This window comes from Hippocampus guttulatus, chromosome 14 (genome assembly GCF_054856545.1).
Source record: "Hippocampus guttulatus isolate MCC_2025c chromosome 14, RoL_Hgut_1.0, whole genome shotgun sequence".
Taxonomy (NCBI): Eukaryota; Metazoa; Chordata; class Actinopteri; order Syngnathiformes; family Syngnathidae; genus Hippocampus; species Hippocampus guttulatus.
Window position 1 is genome coordinate 12,337,056 of NC_141274.1, and position 18,946 is coordinate 12,356,001.

Genomic DNA, 18,946 nt, shown 5'->3' on the forward strand with positions numbered 1-18,946 from the left:
AGCTTGGGTGTTTTTTGCCGCAGAACAGCGCAACGTCAGAGAGCAACATCAAAGTCTGCTTTGGGCTAGAAATAGGGGAAAACAGAGGAGGAGGTAGAGGAGGCAGCCAGGAGTTATAGCCTCTGTCCCCCCCTTTGAGTATCACTACTTCAAAAAAATGCCCAGGAAAAAAAAAATACAATCCTAAGGTGAATGGAAGAAAAAGCCCCTTCACTCAAGGGACAGGATTTTTTTTTTTTTTTTTAGAGTCTTATTATGTCGCGTGTCTCGAGGCAGCATCTTCGCTTTGCTTACTGACTGCAGTAATCACTGCGGGGATGGTTCGCCAGTTAACCCGGGAAACTGTGTGCATCCTCAAAATCACCGTGTGTGTGTGACTGAGGCCTTTACAAGTGCCGCAGGCTCTTTGAACTACAAGGGTAGACTTGCTCATAATTAAAAAAAAAAAAAAAAAGTCCTTCATGTTGTTTAACAAAACATTACGATTCTAAAAAACATCTCCAGAAGGACACACGGAAGCACAGCGGTGACCTTTTGTAACATCTACTCTTGGGGAAAAAAATAAATAAGATAAAAACCTACTGTACTATGCTGCCAAGTGAAAAACATAATTTCACTTCGCATGCGCATTAAAGCTGTTGAGGGAGGACACACCCACCAAGTATGTTGCTACGTTGGTTTTCTGGGCTGGAGATGGGTTCACATGTCTGACTTCCTGCAGAGTACCTTCAATGTGCCATTCACATGGACCACCATTGGAAGACGGTAGCTATATATTCTTCGTAGGTACTCATGGGAAAAGTCAATCAAAATAGCTGCGAGTGAATGTTGATGGATGGGCATGCAAGAGGATTGCTGTGCAGGCAGCCAATCCATTTAATACAATAATGAATCAAACAACCACCCATCTCACAAAATTTTAATTACAGTGGCACCATTAGAAACGAGTGACCTAACTTAGTTGGTTTTAACAAGATATAAGATATATGTGCCGCAGTCATTTTAATTCAACTCACTTCACAACTTTTCAGCAGCAGCTTGGCAAAGTGAACATTTCATCAAAAGTTGGTTTCAGGCTGTTTGATTCCATCCATCCATCCATCCATTTTCTGATCCGCTTTATCCCCACAAGGGTTGCAGGGGGTGCTGGAGCCTATCCCAGCTGACTTTGAGCAGTAGGCAGGGTACACCCTGAAATGGTTGCAAGACAATCGCAGCGCACACATCGACGAACAACCATTTGCACTCACACTCACAATTTAAAGGGTTCCATGAACCTGCCATGCATGTTTTTGGAATGTTTGATTCCACTCACCATATATTTTTACTTATAATTAAACAATAAACGAAGAGATTTACACATCCATCCATCCATCCATTTTCCGAACCGCTTGATCCTCACTAGGGTCGCGGGGGGTGCTGGAGCCTATCCCAGCCGTCTTCGGGCAGTAGGCGGGGGACACCCTGAATCAGTTGCCAGCCAATCGCAGGGCAGAGATTTACACATTCGGTATGTAAAACAAGAAAACACAATTTAATATTTATCGACATGCTAACATTAGCTTTGGTAGTAGCAATTTTACAAATACTGAATATTTCATCAAAATGGGGTTTTCAAGCTGTTTCATGACACTTCCATTTGAAGCTGAGTGTAAAATTAAACTTTCACAACAAAGAAAATTACACATCGTGATTTAAAACATGAAATCTACTTTGTTGGGACGCTTGCTTAATATTTAAGCAAACACAAATGTACTTTAGACTGTTTATATAACAATGCTCTTTATCCTCATTAAAAAAAACAAAAAAACAACCCTGAATATTACAGCAACTCATAGAGTTGTAGTATAGTAGTAGGCGAACTACGTTCTTCATTTGTGTCTGCATGACTGTATTATACAATTCAGACTCCCGGTATCCAAAGTGGGTCCACCACAAAAAGCACCACACTGAATTGGATGCAGCATTGAATCATGATTCCTAAACTGTTTGCATTCCATCTAATTATGTCGGTGCACATTAATATCGCATGCTGTATTCCTTATTTAATTTTTTTTTAAACAAATGATGAATGGCGATCTCATTCAGTTCACGACGGAGGGCGGATTTGAGATGTGAATGTTTTGTTTTTTTTCCTCTCACTCTTCTCCAGTTAGGTGACGGACATCCGTGGACCACAAAAGCCCTTCTCACAGTAGGTGGCAATAAAATAATAATCACATATAACACTGCCCCTGCGAGCATGTTCAGCGGGGTATTTATAGCAGTGCAATTGTGCATTAGCCACTGTGTTCTCAAGAGGGAGGTGGGCTATTTGCAAAACGTGGGGAGCTCAGGACAAGCGGGCCCACTTGGAACGACCGCAGTATGTCATTTAGCCGCAGAAGAGCGGCTGAGCCGCCAAACACAATAACCATCCCTGCCCCGTTGGAGAGACAGTAAAGTGCTTTTGTAAAAAGGTAACAATAGCGAACGCTCCATGCAGGGAGAGATTGCAACCTGACAAGTGAATGTTCTTCATCACAGCAACTCAAGTGCTTTTCTGCCAGAGTGGCGAATGTTCTTCCAGGTTACATTTATAATCCATTCCATGCTATTCTATAGAGGGAAAACCAAAACAGCACAAACACGCACACAATACTATAAATAGAATTCAAAATGCATACATAGCGCTGTGTCATGTTGTCAGTGCACTGTGGTGTATAAGCCTGAACATGTAATTACTTATGGATGCTCAAATGTCACCACTTTATACAGTACTGAGTAAAAAGTCCAAGGCCACCACTAGATTTGTTGTTTTTCCAACAGTCACAGATTTACAATTCATGGATTTAATTAAAATCTCTCCTCTGTTGTCACCTAAAAAAAAGGCATCTATTTACCAAGGAACTATGTTAAAGTGTGTTTAGGGACTACAACTAGGCAAAAGTTGTGCCTTGCCACTATCTTGGCGCCACCAAACTATGTTGAGGTCAACTGAGGAGCTTCATTTTGAAAAAATGTTGCCCTTTGCCACCTTGTGTCAGCTATAGAAAAAACCTTTTTTGCACAACAGCATTTTGAAACTGATATCCACGTCTTTATCATGTCTTAGCTGGATAACCGCAATGCAAATTATTTTGGAGTTGACTTCCTAGAAACAGTTCCGGGTGGTTCAAAACTATCTACTCCTAAGAATCACAATGGCACCACCCATGTGTTCGTCCCCAACCATGAATCACCACGAAGTAGGCTGCTAACAAAATGAAAAAAAGATGGGAAAAAAAATAACAAATGCTGCAAGGTCTGTATCACTTATGCTTGGCCTTGGTGGCTGTCTGCGCTTTCCTGCAAGGCATCCATCTGCACTAAGAAAGAATGTCCGATTTGTCGAGTGCACTTGTCCAACAAGCCACACGCATACAAACACACATAAACACAACGGGACCAGTACAATGTGCGGTTCCAAACAGCGGGCCAAGAAGAATGTCGGCTCTCTTGCAATTGCATCCTAAACTTAAGATATGAAGTTGAGGTGACTAAAACAAAAGCAGTACAAAACAGTTGCCAAGGACACAGCTAGATCACAATTAGGTACAAAACGGTAACAGTAAAATGTTCAAATGTGATTATTATGATGCAAACCCAACTACTCCGTGACATGACCAGTTACTGGCAACCTAATGAGGACAAGCACTAATGAATGTGAAATCAGGCTGTTAGCAGAGAGTGATTTGAATCCAAGCAGCACACTTAGTGGCATAACCACATCCATAAACATTCATTTATGTACCGGTTGAGAAGCCGGAGCCTAAACACGGAGCGGTAGAGACAGAGTACAACTAGCGAAGCGTCCAAATGCATGAGCAAAACTTCTCGCCATCCTTCGACATCAGCACTGTGAAAGGCGCCCAGACCATTTATCCCGACTGTCTGAAAACAAAACAAAAAAAAAAAAAACCCCAGATGAGCAGCTGTGCTTCATCAAGGACACAAAGCCAGCAGAGATGAGGTGAGGCTGGCAAGGAAGCTGAAGAAAGCTTACGAGGAAAGAGGGAGCTTAAAGCTGACGAATCGAGCTGGGATATGAATCTGAGAAAAATATGTTTTCAACTTGAAGAGCATTCAATATTTTTAAAAAGGCAGTTGGATGGGGAACAGACACGGGAAAACTTGAGAAACTGAGAACATCCCAACAGCGTCGCACCATCACGGCTTGTGTCCAAATGGAGCTCCTCAACTCACGTCAACGTAGTTCCCTCGCACCCGGATGTCACGGGATGGCGGAAAAATATTTCTTGCGTCGACCATAAAGCTCCTCAATTCACTTCAACAGAGTTCCTCGGTGCCAACTGCCACAAAATAGCGCAAACGCAGTGAACTTGACGTTATGAAAAGCAGTGGATAGAAGAATCCGCGAGCTGCCAAAATCCTGAGCACGCAGGGGGAAGCACCGGAAACCACATTTTAGTGGGAGCATTTCATCCATCACTGCGCATCTCCAGTTGGGAGTCAACTTTTGACTGAGCAATGAAACAGACCTCAAGGGAAGAATGTGATGGCGTTAGCAGGGTACCGAACCCACTAAGAAGACACAAACCACAGCAGGAAGCCGTGCACTCCAACACTGTCGATATTGACAGACATGCACACGAGATGAAAACGCGCACCAGAGAAAATCAATATGTTTAAAATCTATGACTGCAACTGCAAATCTGTAAAAAATAAAATAAAAATAAATTGAAATAAATACATTTTAAAAAAAATGTATAAAACAAAAAAATAAAAATATATATATTTTTTAAAAACACACAAATTATCCAATGGCCAACCTCGATTTGTTTATTGTACTTTAACTGTAAATATTATATGAAAGTTTTTGAACAAAACAATGAAAATTCAAACACTATAATTTTCTTCAAATATTGGCCTACACTATGTTGAGACCTATTGAACTGTGATTAACATAACAAATTGTAATGGCACGTAGTGGCACATGGACGACGGTCAATCCAACGTATGCACAAACTAAGAAGACAACTAATATTTAATTTGTCACTGAGGATGTTTTTCCTCTTTGAGATGGTATTTTGATTTTTTTAAAAATCCTTTCACCACAAACTGACTCATAATTAAAGTACCAGTTTTATCAACCTTGTGCCATCTCTCTTTTTTTTTTCTTTTAAGCAGCTGGAAGATCGCAAAACCAATGAAAGATTTACACCCAAGGCTTTTAGTTAAAACCACATGCTGGGCCAAGAGAAGCACACTCTCACACAAAACAGAGCAGATGATACCACAGGCAAAAATCACTGCATTAAAGTCGTGAGGTGAAAGGTGAACACGCACATCAATACGGGAAACTTATAGATATCGCAAAATGGGGTTTTACCACTTAAAATATGCTCACATTTGCACTAGCCTCTTTATCAAAAGAGAGACAAGAAAAAAAATAAAAAACAATGCACAAGCAGGCATGTGTATATAAATGTCCACACGGTCTAACGGGCAAAGCAAACACATTAAAAAGCGCGCAAGGCGAGCAGCCATGCGCTAAGCTCAAGTTGAGGGAGTTCATTTGGAAGATGTCAAATATTTATGAGAGAGGAGGACTGTGCTGGGGAGGAAGATGGGGAAAATAGGGAAGAAGCAAACGCGGGCACGCCGAGACAAATGAAACCGAGCGGAGTGGTGGAAGTTGTCCTCCCTTCTGACTGAGCGGGGGGTGGGGGGGCGGGATTTAAATAAGTCAGTCATTTCGAGTTCATTAGCTCACCACTTGCCATCACCCCTGTGGGCGGATGTAGGGTGTGCATATTAAAGACGGAACTACTTGTAACACGAGTTTCGGCTTGTAAAAAAAGTCGCTACACAAGGGAATTGACTGTGCGTCCGGGAACCTTTTAATATCACTTCAGCTCGGTATAATGTTACAGTATGACACGTCCACGGAGCTCAAAATCCGTCCGAGATGAAAAATGAAGTTGCACTGTGGGGAATTGGCTTCTTTTTCGGTGTCATTTCATATTGAGAATAAGGCCTTAAGGGACACGCCGGGCACAAGGACGCTGCCATAGTGGAAGGGTGGCGAGTCAAGAGGACAAGTACCGTTCAGGATGATGATGGTGATTGTATAAAAAAATAATAATAATGCAAGGATCTCAACTGAGTCCACCAAAATGGCGTACACCACCTGCGCCATGACTTAGACCTGCTTCTATCTGGTCGAATGACTAATCGATTTTCTGTCACCAAATTGTCAGGTACACAGGGGCGTGTCATAGCAAATGCTCTCGACCCTCCGGAATGTCCAGAATGGTGAAACACGGTCTTTCAAATTCCCAAACACGTTGTTGTGCATCAGTCAAATTGTTTCCACTTTTTTACGATTTTACAGCGGAGTGGCATTGGATTGCTGAGCGTATCCATTCCCTTTGAAAAGCGTGCTTGTCAATTGAGTTCAATGCTTGTTTGGATTTTTACATGAAATAAAATGAAGTCCTTGAATCAAAACACTTGAAATTTGGATCACTCTGTGTTTACAAAACTAGGACAAAAGCATGACCTCAAACTGAAATCGCCTACCTTGTGCACAGAGAAAGAAAAAGTGATGTGTTTTTCTTTCTTTCCATCAACTGGTGCATTGCGGGCTTACCAATATTGTGTTGACTGTTTGAGACAAAAAAATTCAGCAAGACGAATTTGCTTTTGCAGGAGAGCGCTGATGTTCTGATTTTTGGGGTGAAAGGTTTTCTTATTTGCGTGACGAGTTATGCAAAAAGCGGCCTGGTGGTCCAGTGGTCAGCGCGTCGACCTCACAGTGCAGAGGTACCAGGTTCAATTCCAGCTCCGGCCTCCCTGTGTGGAGTTTGCATGTTCTCCCCGGGCCCGTGTGGGTTTTCTCCGGGTACTCCGGTTTCCTCCCACATTCCAAAAACATGCATGGCAGGCTGATTGAACACTCTAAATTGTCCCTCGGAGTGAGTGTGAGCGTGGATGGTTGTTCGTCTGTGTGTGCCCTGCGATTGGCTTGCAACCGGTTCAGGGTGTCCTCCGCCTACTGCCCAAAGATGGCTGGGATAGGTTCCAGCACCTCCCGCGACCCTTGTGAGGATAAAGCGGATCAGAAAATGGATGCATGGATGCAGTTATGCAAAAACGGCCAATAGTTAGAAAAACTGTCATTTATAATGCGTTTATTTGTCATTTTTGGTGAATCAGCGGAAACGAGATGATGACCGCATCGACTGTAACCACCTATCATGAGGTTTCTTGCTGATGTAGTATAATTATTACTGCAAGTAAGCCAAAGTGAATGGCTGTCTGTTTTTTGTTTTTTTAATCTGCCCTGCAATTCACTGCCGACCAGTCCAGGACGTACCCACCATGATGAGGACACACGGTATAGAAAATGGATGGATGGGTGTTCTATAAAAACGTAGGGGAAAATGAAAAATGAAACGGCAAAGCAATGGACCAGATGAGACCTACTATGAGTGAGAAAAAAAAAGGGGGGGGGGGCAGAAAAGAAAAAAAATAGCCATTTGGGTAATGAAAACACATCTTTTACCAAACAGGATGTCATTGACAGTAATTGCATGGAATTATAAGTTTGTCTACGAGTTACTCGTCTTCCAAGACCTTCGCAATGCTCCCCCCGTGCCCACTCTTCCATCATCTTACTTCCAAGGTCCAAAGAGCTGCGTTGGTCAAGCCCAAGAAACAAACCACCACTGGGATTTTGTTTTGTGAAGCAGACACAAATGATGTCAGCATCAAAGCAGATCTTCCTAACTAATTACGCAAAAAAATGTGCTGAAGACAGCGCAGCGGATGCGAGTTGGCATGGGAGTGGGCAAGCGAAGGAAAGTGGAAGACATCTCGTCCAAAGTACGGCAAATAGCGCTCGAGTCATGAGACGAACTCATGCAGGGGAGAAGCGGTGAGCTCGAGGATTACGATGAAAGTGCACTAAAATGCGGTTAAGTGTCTGTTTGGTTTCCAGCAAGTCAATAAAAACGACACTTGGGGTTTCAACAGAAATACTAAGCAAGTGTGGGAGACTTTGGAAGGGAAAAAAAAATGTATTCCCACAGAAAGATCAAGAAAAGAATACATTTATTAAACAAAAGATTCCTGTCAAAACATGTTGCTTTAATCTTGGAGGCAATTAAAAAGCCTGATTGAAATTGATGATGCGATATCGTAAACATTAGCCGTCAGATAGAAGAAAAAAAAAACGTTCATCTGCTGGGGGCGTCTGAGAGAATTTCTCATGAAAGTAAATACAAGTGAGAGGCTATGGAAATGGATAAGAAGAGAAAGAGAGAAGGAGAAAACAAGTTAAATGAATCATTTAACATGGCGGTGAGAAAAAAAAAACATCTTGGTTGGCAAGATGACACCCTGGATTGCTCACCAGTCAAACGCCGGGCACATGTAAACAAAACCTTTCACACCGATAGAAGGTGTCGTCTTGGGGGAAGAAAATGCAAATTCCACAAGGGATTCAAACATCTCAAGATTGTGAGCCTGCACTAATCAGAGAGATAACTAACCACTTCAGGGAGTCACTTACTAGATAGATAAATCGCTAGCTAGATCGGTAGATCGATAAATCGATCGATAGACAGATATAAAGGCATCTATTTTTTTCCACTTCTGTGTCCTGTCTGCTTCTGGGTCAGAACCGTGCTCCTCACGTGACATGAAGAGCATTTCAATTCATTTCAATGCGTGGAACTGATTTCATTTTGCTTGGTCGCCCAACAAATTGAACTTGGAAGTCCAAGTGTCAGTCTGGACTTTGTTGCAGCTTTGTAATAAATGTGCACTGTGAACACACTGGTGTCCGTTCACTTAAGACGGTGCGGCGGATTTGTTGGATCCCTCAAACTGCACTCAGCAAACTGTACTGGGGTGTCGCTCCTGAGAGGAAGCCCTAAAGGAGCTGTCAGCAGCGGGGGCCCTCTCAGTGTGGGAGTGAGCGTTGCAACTGGAAACATGCAGCTGCTTTGAGAGTGATTATGGAGGCTGATGTTTACACCTCAGGGGGGGGTGCAAGCTAGAGACAAAGAGCATATTCACAAGTCCTGACCCACCTGCTGCGCTGGCCTCACACACAAACCTAATTACTTCCACCTACCGTGAGACTATACATATCGATGGGATGCTTTAATAGCAAAGTGTAAGGAAAAAAAATAGATGGGGGGGGTGGGGTGAGCAGCGATGTCTCATCTTTATTAATTAAATCTGCGGTGTGTGAGCCAGACATCAGGAACCGAAAACATTTCACTGATTGGTTCACCGATCAGATGCCACCTTGCTGATATCGGGTAGCTATCCTGTGGCGGCGACACGCTTCAGGGTACGGATAAAAGTTTGTGAAGAGAGGAGATAGTGGTGAATATAAAGAGACGGGAATAGATGATATCACCAAGCAATCGGTGAAATGTGTTCGACATTGGCTCGTTTTTGATGCCTGGCTCACAACATAAAACACCAGGCAATATCAATCCATTGATTATATTTCCTATCAAATAAATGGATCTGAGCCAGCGAGAAACGCAGCGTGTGGACAGAGGTTACTGTAGATTTCTTCAGGTTACAAATTGTTTTCCCCACGGGGAAGAACGGAAACAGATTTTTTTTTTTTTTTTTACGTGGACATTTTATATAAATTGTACTTTTTAGGTGCTTCTGGACACGCATTTGGACTGCATTTCTGCACTTTCTTTATACATATACAAAAACTGTAGGCAAAGCTCCACTCTCATCTGCTCAGTAGGAGAGTAATGATAGTCGTTCTTCACAAAGGATAAATAAGATACGCCTGCAAGTATCCTGATGTGGTCTGTCTATAAGTGTTGCAGCACTGTTTGTGTTCAAAAGGGTAACATTACCGCAACATATATGCTAAGTGCTAATATCCTCATTGTATGTTAGCATCCGGCTGGCGTAGGCTATGTGGTTGCTTCAGATACACAACTCAGCTTGAAGCCTTTTTTTGAGTAATATTGACTAATTATACGAGCAAAACAACCGCTCGCTGACCGCTTAACGACACTGACTAATACATGACGTCAAAGCCAAGAAGAAAGTAAAGAGGCGGTGAGTTCTTGCATGCGTAAAAATTTGCATTAGCGAAAGGAATTTGCTTCACGTGCTTGGTTGCTCGGTGACGATGCCGATGGAGTTGGGATAAAAAGAGACATTTGGCTTTAACGAGGGAAAATTGAATCCATGCTCTCTTTTGGATCTCACGTGCGCTCCAGTGTTTGCAGTTGCCATTTTAGATTTGAGGCTTTCGCTCACATTCTAAAACCATACGTTTGGTTCAATCATTCATCCGTGAGTGTCCAGAGGTGTGAATGTGATTGTGTAGGCTTGATTATCTCTACGGGTATGTGCCAGTGACCAGTTGGGGGTATCCCCCCCCCCCCCCCCCACGCTCACCCAAAGTCAGCTGAGCGAGGCTCTGTCTTACGCTAATGAGGACATTTGGAAAATGGATGGAAGAATGTATTCATAAGCCAGTGCACCAAGCACGAAAGATTCCTTTCCTGAATATCGTGGAAAATAAAACACGTTTTGGCTTGTGATCAAACACCTCATGAAAAAAACAACAACAACGATGCAACAAACAAACAAACAGTGTAATTGCTTGCGCGGATGTCATCGTGACAAATTCCCGCTCAGTGCGAGGAACCAACGGCCATGAACAGAAAGTTCACTGCACAACTGCAGAGCTGTGTGTTTGTTTGGGGTGTGTCGGCCTGCAGAAGTCACACTGTGTTTTAACACAGCGTCGGGCGGTGAATGTTGGGTCAGCACCAGGTCCGTAAGCAGCGGGAGCCGCACCCACACAAGTTTGCGTGACGTTAGGATCGTAAAACAAAAGCCGACATCACAGTCAATTGAGGCTGAGCGGTGCGCTAGCCTAAATTGAGCCGTAGGTTCAAATCCCACTGAAGCTCATTAGGAGTTTTAAGTCCTGACCAAAGCGTCGATGGTTTCCATATGATTCTCAGGAGGATGGCAGAAATTCTGATCTCATGTTTTGACGAGTGTTCTACTGGACAGAGTTGTGGATATAGGTCAGGGGTGTCAAACTCATTTTTGTCTCGGGCCACAATGCAGTTGCGGGTTCCCTTGGCGGGCCATTCTAAATTTTGGGAAACCATATAAATGTTTAATCACCTCCGCATATGACATACACAGTGCAAAACAAACTGATGGATAACTAGTTTTACAATCAGAAGTCAAGAATAGTGACTGTTATTGTGAATTCCATATGACAATTTGAAATTTTGGTTCAGCATCATCGAACTCGGTATGCTTGATTTGCTTTCGCGGGCCACATAAAATGATGAGGCGGGCTAGATCTGGCCCCCAGGCCTTGACTTTGACACCTGTGATTTAGCTTAACTTCCAATGACTTCTGTCATTTCGTCTTTTGAGACAGCTAAGAATGAACCAACAGTGTCTAGTAAAGTCTTCCATGCAAGTTTTTGGAATGTGGGAGGAAACCAGAGTACCCGGAGAAAACCCACGCAAGCCCGGGGGAGAACATGCAAACTCCACACAGGGAGACCGGAGCCGGAATTGAACCCAATACCTCTGCACTGTGAGGTCGATGCGCTAACGACTGGATCACCGGGCCACTCAATTAAGTTGTGTTTTTAACAAATATCCTGATTGTACATCCACCACAAAGCCTCGACTCGTTTGGAGTTATTTGGAGGACAAGCTCAACAGCACTACTCAAAACAGTGATTGCCACATGAATAATAATTCACAGCAATCTAAAAAAAAAACCCAAAAAACATTGGCAGATGCTCTCCCTTATCAGCGCATATGCAGCACTTCCTTGATCAGTGCACTGTTTGAACCTCTCGACATCAGTCGAGCGGACACGAGCAGGAGCGGAGAGGGACGCCAAACGACGCCTTCATGGCACATTTCCTGTGGCGTGGAAGCGTGCCAAATGAACAGCAAACATGTGGCGCGCATTTGGAGGCGAAAGACAGGGCCGAGACATGGACTGTATGTGGTTATGATTTAGCCTTCGTGGGCTTATTTTTAGCGTAGAATCATCATGCATGCAGACCTTGCATCAACAGTTTTGCTCTCCACAAATGAGTCACTTTAACTTTTTGATTATTTTCTATATTTATATTGTACATGGGAAAAGCTGGGACTTGCCGACTGCTTGGTCACACATAGACACTTTTATATTTAAGTCTTAGTTGAATGATTTTCACATGATACAAAATCCTACAAACCTAATTTCTTCTTTGTTGCAACACGTATTCCAAAGACAGAACAATGAAACTGGAGATTTATGCGTGTGTGTGTGTGTGTGCGTGTTACAGTGGTTAACTTTGTGCAATCATGTGACAATTAAGATAAAAAGCAAGCGTCTACGCTGGGCAATTTGCCTGTGCAGACACTCACATGCTGACAAGGCCGTCACGCAGAAACGTCAACAAGCTCAGACAAGAGACGCGATTCAGAGATTGACTTTCAACTCGGATACAAACAAGTGTTGATCTCGCCGTCTCTAATGAAGCTTTGTCGCTCTTATCGGCAAGTCTGGTAATGAGTTCCACTCACAATGTGGCAACATGGAATTCGGTGTCGTGGTTTAGTATAAAGCTGGAGAAAAAGACAAGATTGTCTATGAATGGGATGGACTGTGGACATTTGTCTGGAATTGCAGTGCACTTATCTCCATTTTTCAATCTTTTTGATTCATGTTTTGTTGGGCTTCTCTGGCTATAGGCAGTTTTACTGGTCTAAGTACCGTATTTTCCGGACTATAAGGTGCACCTAAAAGCATTCGATTTTCGCAAAAGTCAACAGTGCACCATATAATCCGATGCGCCTTATTTATGGATCAATATTCTGATTTCTTGGATGTAGTATTTTAAATGTTCTGGAGAGCACTTGAAGCAGTTGTGAAAGCGCAATATAAATAAATCTGTTTTGCATTCCCTTTAGTGTAGCTCCATCTAGCGGATGCATAACGCAACCGCAGCCACTATTGTGTCTTATAATGCGGTGTGCCCTATACAGTATACGAAAACAGTTTTAAAATAGGCCATTCGTTGAAGGTGCGCCTTATACTCCGAAGCACTTTATTGTGCAGAAAGTACGGTACATTTAGGTTCAGAGTACAGTATTTTTATATTAATATCTTTTGAGCAACCCTGAGTTGCGATTGTTTTCATCACCATTTAAGCAGGATGATGCAAAAATGACTTCACCCATTTATACAGTTGGCCATGCATGTATGTCTCCTGAGTGCCTTTCAAGTTGAAGTTTTGCTTGGCACTACCAGGTGAAAACAACTCATTAATAATTCAAGGCAATCATGATGGGATGTCAAGATTGAACCTGTTTAAATAAGGCTTCTTTTTGCTTACATTTTATTCAGTTGAGATGAGTGAATTTGATGTGAAGGAGTCTTTGTCTGCGGCTGCCTGCCTGATGGGCTTGGGGATGTTCAGAAGCTAAAATGCACAACAACACCTTCCACCCCACAAATGTGATTGGGGCCTTGGTCTCTTTTTGTCCGGGTCCCGACACGTTTACCAGCCGTGACAGCACATGGTAGATTTTGATTACTGTGGGTATTTGTGTGATTCTATGGCCTGGGAGAAACTGTTATGGCAGAAATGGATTAACTTAGTGGGGAGTTTGCAGTTTTGTTTTGTTTTTTTTATATACTGTACTATATTTTCTGCACTATAAGGCACTTCGGATTATGAGGCGCACCTTCAATGAATGGCCTATTTTAGAACTGTTTTGCGTTCACCACTGGACCACCGGGCCGCCGTACATTTTTTGTCTGCATTGAAATGGATTTGCAATGTGTTTAAAAAGTTTATTTTAAGAAGCTAATTTTTTTTTTTGCCTGCTTTTGATCTGGGTCCATTTGCCGCTCCTTCTTTAGTTCCCAAATATGGCTCCTTTTCCAATAAAGGGCAAAAAGATGTTTGATGCACGTCACATTGCAAATGCTATTCCTAAGATTTAATCAGTGATGACATTGACAGATCTCATTAGGTTCCGTCAAACGTTGACGATGAGAGAGATTTCAGCTCGAGATGTGTTTAATAAACATTTCTGGGCTTGTATCAGTGCCGCTGCAGAGTTCAAAACAAGCCCGTCGCTGTGGGCGACCGTGCCGACCGGCAAGTCTCTGTCTTTCTCTCTCTCTGTGTCTCTCCCTCTCTCTACCACAGTGAAGTCAGTGTGCAGCTCCTAGCAGGGGTGCTGAGCAACAATCTCGCATAGCACTTACAGATGACATTTCAGAGCACAGAGCAGCACACTGTCAGCCTCTGGCAACCGGCAATCAACAACAACAAAAATGCAGCACAGGGATGCCCGCGCTGGAGCAAAACGTTACCAGCTCTGTCTGCACATGTCTCTGGCAGCTCTTTGTGTTGTTGTTGTTGTTTTACGATCAAATCAAGATTGCAACTCTTTTATCTCATTTAAAGTGCACAAGAGAGAAGAAAATCTAACTTGAGGAGCATTCGTCACTAATGAAAAGATAAGTTGTGGTGATGGTAATTATGCACTAGGACAAGGCGGGAGAAGGAAAATCAATCATCATCCTTTTTCTTTTCTTTCGGAAAACAATGACAAGGAAGCCGTGTCCACAACTAATTGCACTCTACTGAGAAATTGAACATTTCATTCATTTTCAGCCACAATGACTTTTGTTTCTACGTAACAGATTTATTCCCTCGCTTCATTAAAGCTTGCTCCAACATGATGATTTAACTGAAATTGATCATGTGTTACTCCACCGATAACCTATGTAGCATTTCCTCTGTGAATTCAATTAATGATACGTTTAGTGTTATTATAATTTTTAATTTATTTATATATACTGTATATATTTGGTTTTTTTAATGGAATGTGAGAAACTTTCAATCTGACAGGGCACAGCAATGTTAGTCCAGTAACTCTGTGTTTCCTCATCATAACCTTACTTTAACTTTGTTCTTTTTTTTTATTATTGTTCTTACCTCAACCTCATTAAAAAAAATTACTCTCCTTTTAATTGACCCTCGACTTAGACTAACCCTATCTATCGATCCATCCATTATCTCAACCTCTTGTCGCCAAAGGGTTGCAAGCTGGATCCTATCCCAGCTAATTTAGGGCAGTAGGCAGACTATATCCTGAACTGGTCGCCAGTCATTCACAGGGCACATATCGGGATGAACAACCATTCACATCCACACCGTCACTACAGATTCCACGCTGCCCGCACAGAATTCAGGTGAGAGCATCAGAGACCTAACGATACAGTTACATCATTAATGAAATGGAACGGATTAGAGTTATTTCCATTCGTTTCAATGGGGAAAGATGATTTGATTGACCTGACCGCAATCTGATTATTTTGTTGAATCTTTATGGTGTACACATAGTCATCAGCATAAGTTAAAGCCCAGTAGAATCAAGTGCCTTCTATAAGTAGGCCTTTTTTTCTTTTAATGGCTTTTTTTTTTTACAGTGCCGCAAAGGGATATTATTTGTGGGGTGGCAGTCTGAAGTGAGGTGACACACACGAGCTGGGTGACCTTGAGTGCAGCTTGGGCAAAACATGAGTCTGATCAAGCCCCGGTGTCACAGCGGGGAACATCCTCAGCCAAATGTCAGGGATCAGCCTCAATATTCAGGTGGCTCATAATTGGGAGGCATAAAGTGAAGCTTTCATGTTTTTACCAAGGTGTTTAATATGCCAGACAAGAGCCACTCTAGAGTGGTTATTTATGTCCTCCAGGCTAGAGAAGGAGACACAAGGAGGAAAATAGTCAAAGCTTTTTTTTTTTCCTCTGCCTGTGCCACTTGACTATCTAACCTGGACTTGAGTCGAGCTCCATATCATTGATTTAAGGAAAGGAGGTTTTTCTTTAATGCATTATGGATTACACACATTTGAGGGAACAAAGGCAGGGAGGGAGAGCATGAGCATTCATTATTTCACTCGTCTTGCCATTAAATTCAAAATCTCGGGTTACTACTTGGTCCTTTGCACCTTTTGATGTATGGTGACATGAAAAGTTTAATTACAAGCCCAGCAGAGTCTTCACACTCTTAAAGTTTACAATCTTGTAAAGCAAGACTGGACTGTGGTACTTACTGGCTTCCACTGGGTATGTTTTCAAAGGTCACAAAGGAATTCCCACATTCTCAAAGTCATATTTTTTTGAGGGCAGTAACCCAAAAATGAGGAATTGGACCTCAAAAGCTACAATGATGCACTTACGGATTTTAATATTTCGCTGGATGACTTTGCAATTTAGCCTCAACCTTACTCCACTAATCTGTTCGGGGTCGTGGCTGAGCTGACTTGGAGTGATGGGCGGACTCCACCCTGACTGCTCGCCAGTCAATCACAAGCAATAATGAGGAGACAACCATCCGCACTCACCTGAACACCATCACTGAGTGGGAACTGATCCCACACTGCTTACGTGGAAGTCAGGCACATGAACCACGACGCCGGTGTTGTCCAAACTACCACCTGGGGGCCATTTGCGGCCAGGCGACCATTTTTTTTTTGAAGCATCATATCCTAGAAATAACATTTTTCATGGCCCGCACTGTTTTTTTTAAAAGAAAAAAGAAAGACAATACTGAGCGTGCACTCACAGCTGACAACAGGGTGCTTTAAAGCAGCCAAGCCAGCAGACTGTCCAAAGAGAATTGTTGTTTTATGATATATTATTCATTGGCTTGTCACTGGAGGTGATCCCTTCAAATGACAGCTTGTGAACATACCATACATCATAACATACATTTTTTTCGACCCTATAAAAAGACTCAAATAACTAACCCTATAGGGTACAATGGAGCTTGGGGGGAGTCCACCATCCCCGATCTGAACATCAATCGCTCTCTCTCCAGAAAGCAGTATTTCAATATCAGAAAGTCTCAGACACATGCACCATCAGAGCCTGCTGTCTTTCCTGTCAGTGCATGCTCTCCACTGTACCTGCCATACCTCAAACTATACAACTTGCATGCATGCGTGTGAGTGTGTGCGTGTGTGTTTGATGCATGTGAAAGCCATCCACCGAATTCCAGAAGAGCCACGCGTGTAATCTGCCAAGCACGATACAGTGATGAGTAACACGGTTCTCTCACAGCTCACACTCAAGTGACCGCCTGCTCATTTATAATAAGCAGCAACAATTCCCAGTCACCAGACTGCGTGCGTGCGTGCGTGCGCGCGCGCAGAACCGCAGAGTCCACAATAAAGCGAACGGTTGTTTCCAAGCATGGCGTTTAAGTGTCAAACGCATTTGTGATGAGCTATCGAGCGAGAAAACTGGCTCTTAACGTGTCTGTGATGACTCGAGTTAAGCTTCGTTGCATAGCCACAATGCCACAAGCAAACAAAATAAATCCTTCGCGTGAATTGAACATGACTGTAAGATCACCACAGCGCATGCAAAGTATGTTGACAGCAATTAAAAGGAAAATAAAGACCAATAGTATGCAACATGTGTGAGTAAAACTGCAATAGATTGTGACATTTCACATACATACTGAGAGAGACCAAGATAGCTCGAAAGTATTATTAGTATTACTAGTATTATTTCAATTATGTATTATGATTCATTTTGTGTATTTGACATGACATTGCCTGGGTCGCTATAATAATTGCAGGTGCAATTTTGCCAACTAACCAGACTTAAACAAACTGAAGTAGACGAGTGTGTTTGGTTTTGTTTCACTTTTTCGAAATCATTCTCGTCAGCACGTGGTACATTCAGGGACCGAGGAAATTGTCGGAGATGTTCACTTCCAACTCACCAGATATTTCGGACTGGGGGATGCCGTCCATGGAGAAACCTTTGCCGCTATAAAAGTGCCTTATATCCGAACAACTCCTGGCTTTGCTGCCGCCTTTGTCCCCGCAGGCTATGGCCGTGAGCGAGCACAGCACCAGAACTGCCACGATGAAGGAATCCATCCCGGCACAATGTCAACTCAGTCAAGTGCAAAAAATAAAATAAAATAAAATAAAATAAAGAATCCAATTCAGCAAAAAATAAGATGAAGACAGTCGTCTCAAGGTGCGTTCAATAATCTCCCCGCTCCTGAAGTGGCTGTGCACGTTCGGTCCAAAAAAAAAAAAAAAAAGATAAAACCGTGCCACGCCGTGGGCTAAAAACGATTCTTAGACTTTGTTTGAAAGAGGAGAGTCACAACGAAGTGTAGAATAAAATAAGTCAATCAGGTCAGAAATAGTCCAGCGTGGAGATTGACGATGTTCCGGCTGTGTTCGCGCAGCCTCATGCACGACACGTCTGTACCGGCAATTAGGACGGACCAGGAGGGTTGAAAAAAAAATCAGGGAAAGAGGGAAGGAAGGGGAAGGAGGCGTTTCGAGGGGGTCTGATCTGAACTGGGAAGTGCGCACAGTTAAGGCTTTTCTCTCTGTGGGATAATTCAAATGCTCTGACGCGCTGTGGCAAGACAAGCAGCAGCATCGTGGGTCGTGGGCGGATCAAATCAAATCAAAACATATTAAAAAAAAATGCATTGACGACTCTAAATGGTCCAAGTGCGAATGCAGTGATGCAGAGTTTCACAAATTCTGTATGTGACTCAGTAAGCTGCAGTAATATTCGTCATTTTTCACAGAGGATAAGAATATCTGTCTGTGAGAAATTTTACATTGTGTGTCTACAAGTGTCACTGCGCGATTTCTGTTCAAATATCCAGCATAAAACCACCACATGGGCTTATGTAGATGCTTTTTTTTTTTAGCCTGTGTTGTTTCGTATTATGAGTTTGCAGTCGAAGATTCAAATATACATTTAATTTGCTTTGTTGTAGGTTCGGTGTGACATCAGATTTCAACTGGGAGCGTCTATGTTTGCTGTTTATTTCGTTGCAACGCGTTGGTAGGTGTCTGAAGGTCAATCAG

At 42.7% G+C, this 18,946-nt stretch overlaps 1 protein-coding gene across 1 annotated transcript in view; it reads right to left on the reverse strand.

Annotated features, from left to right (window-relative positions):
* gpc1b (glypican 1b) overlaps positions 1-18,431 on the reverse strand; it is a 60,637-nt gene extending 42,206 nt beyond the window's left edge. Inside the window, exon 1 of the mRNA XM_086129314.1 lies at positions 17,827-18,431. Coding sequence (XP_085985440.1) covers positions 17,827-17,986 — 160 coding nt within the window. The 5' untranslated portion in view covers positions 17,987-18,431. The remainder of the gene's footprint in view (positions 1-17,826) is intronic.
* Between the last annotated feature and the right edge of the window lie 515 nt (positions 18,432-18,946).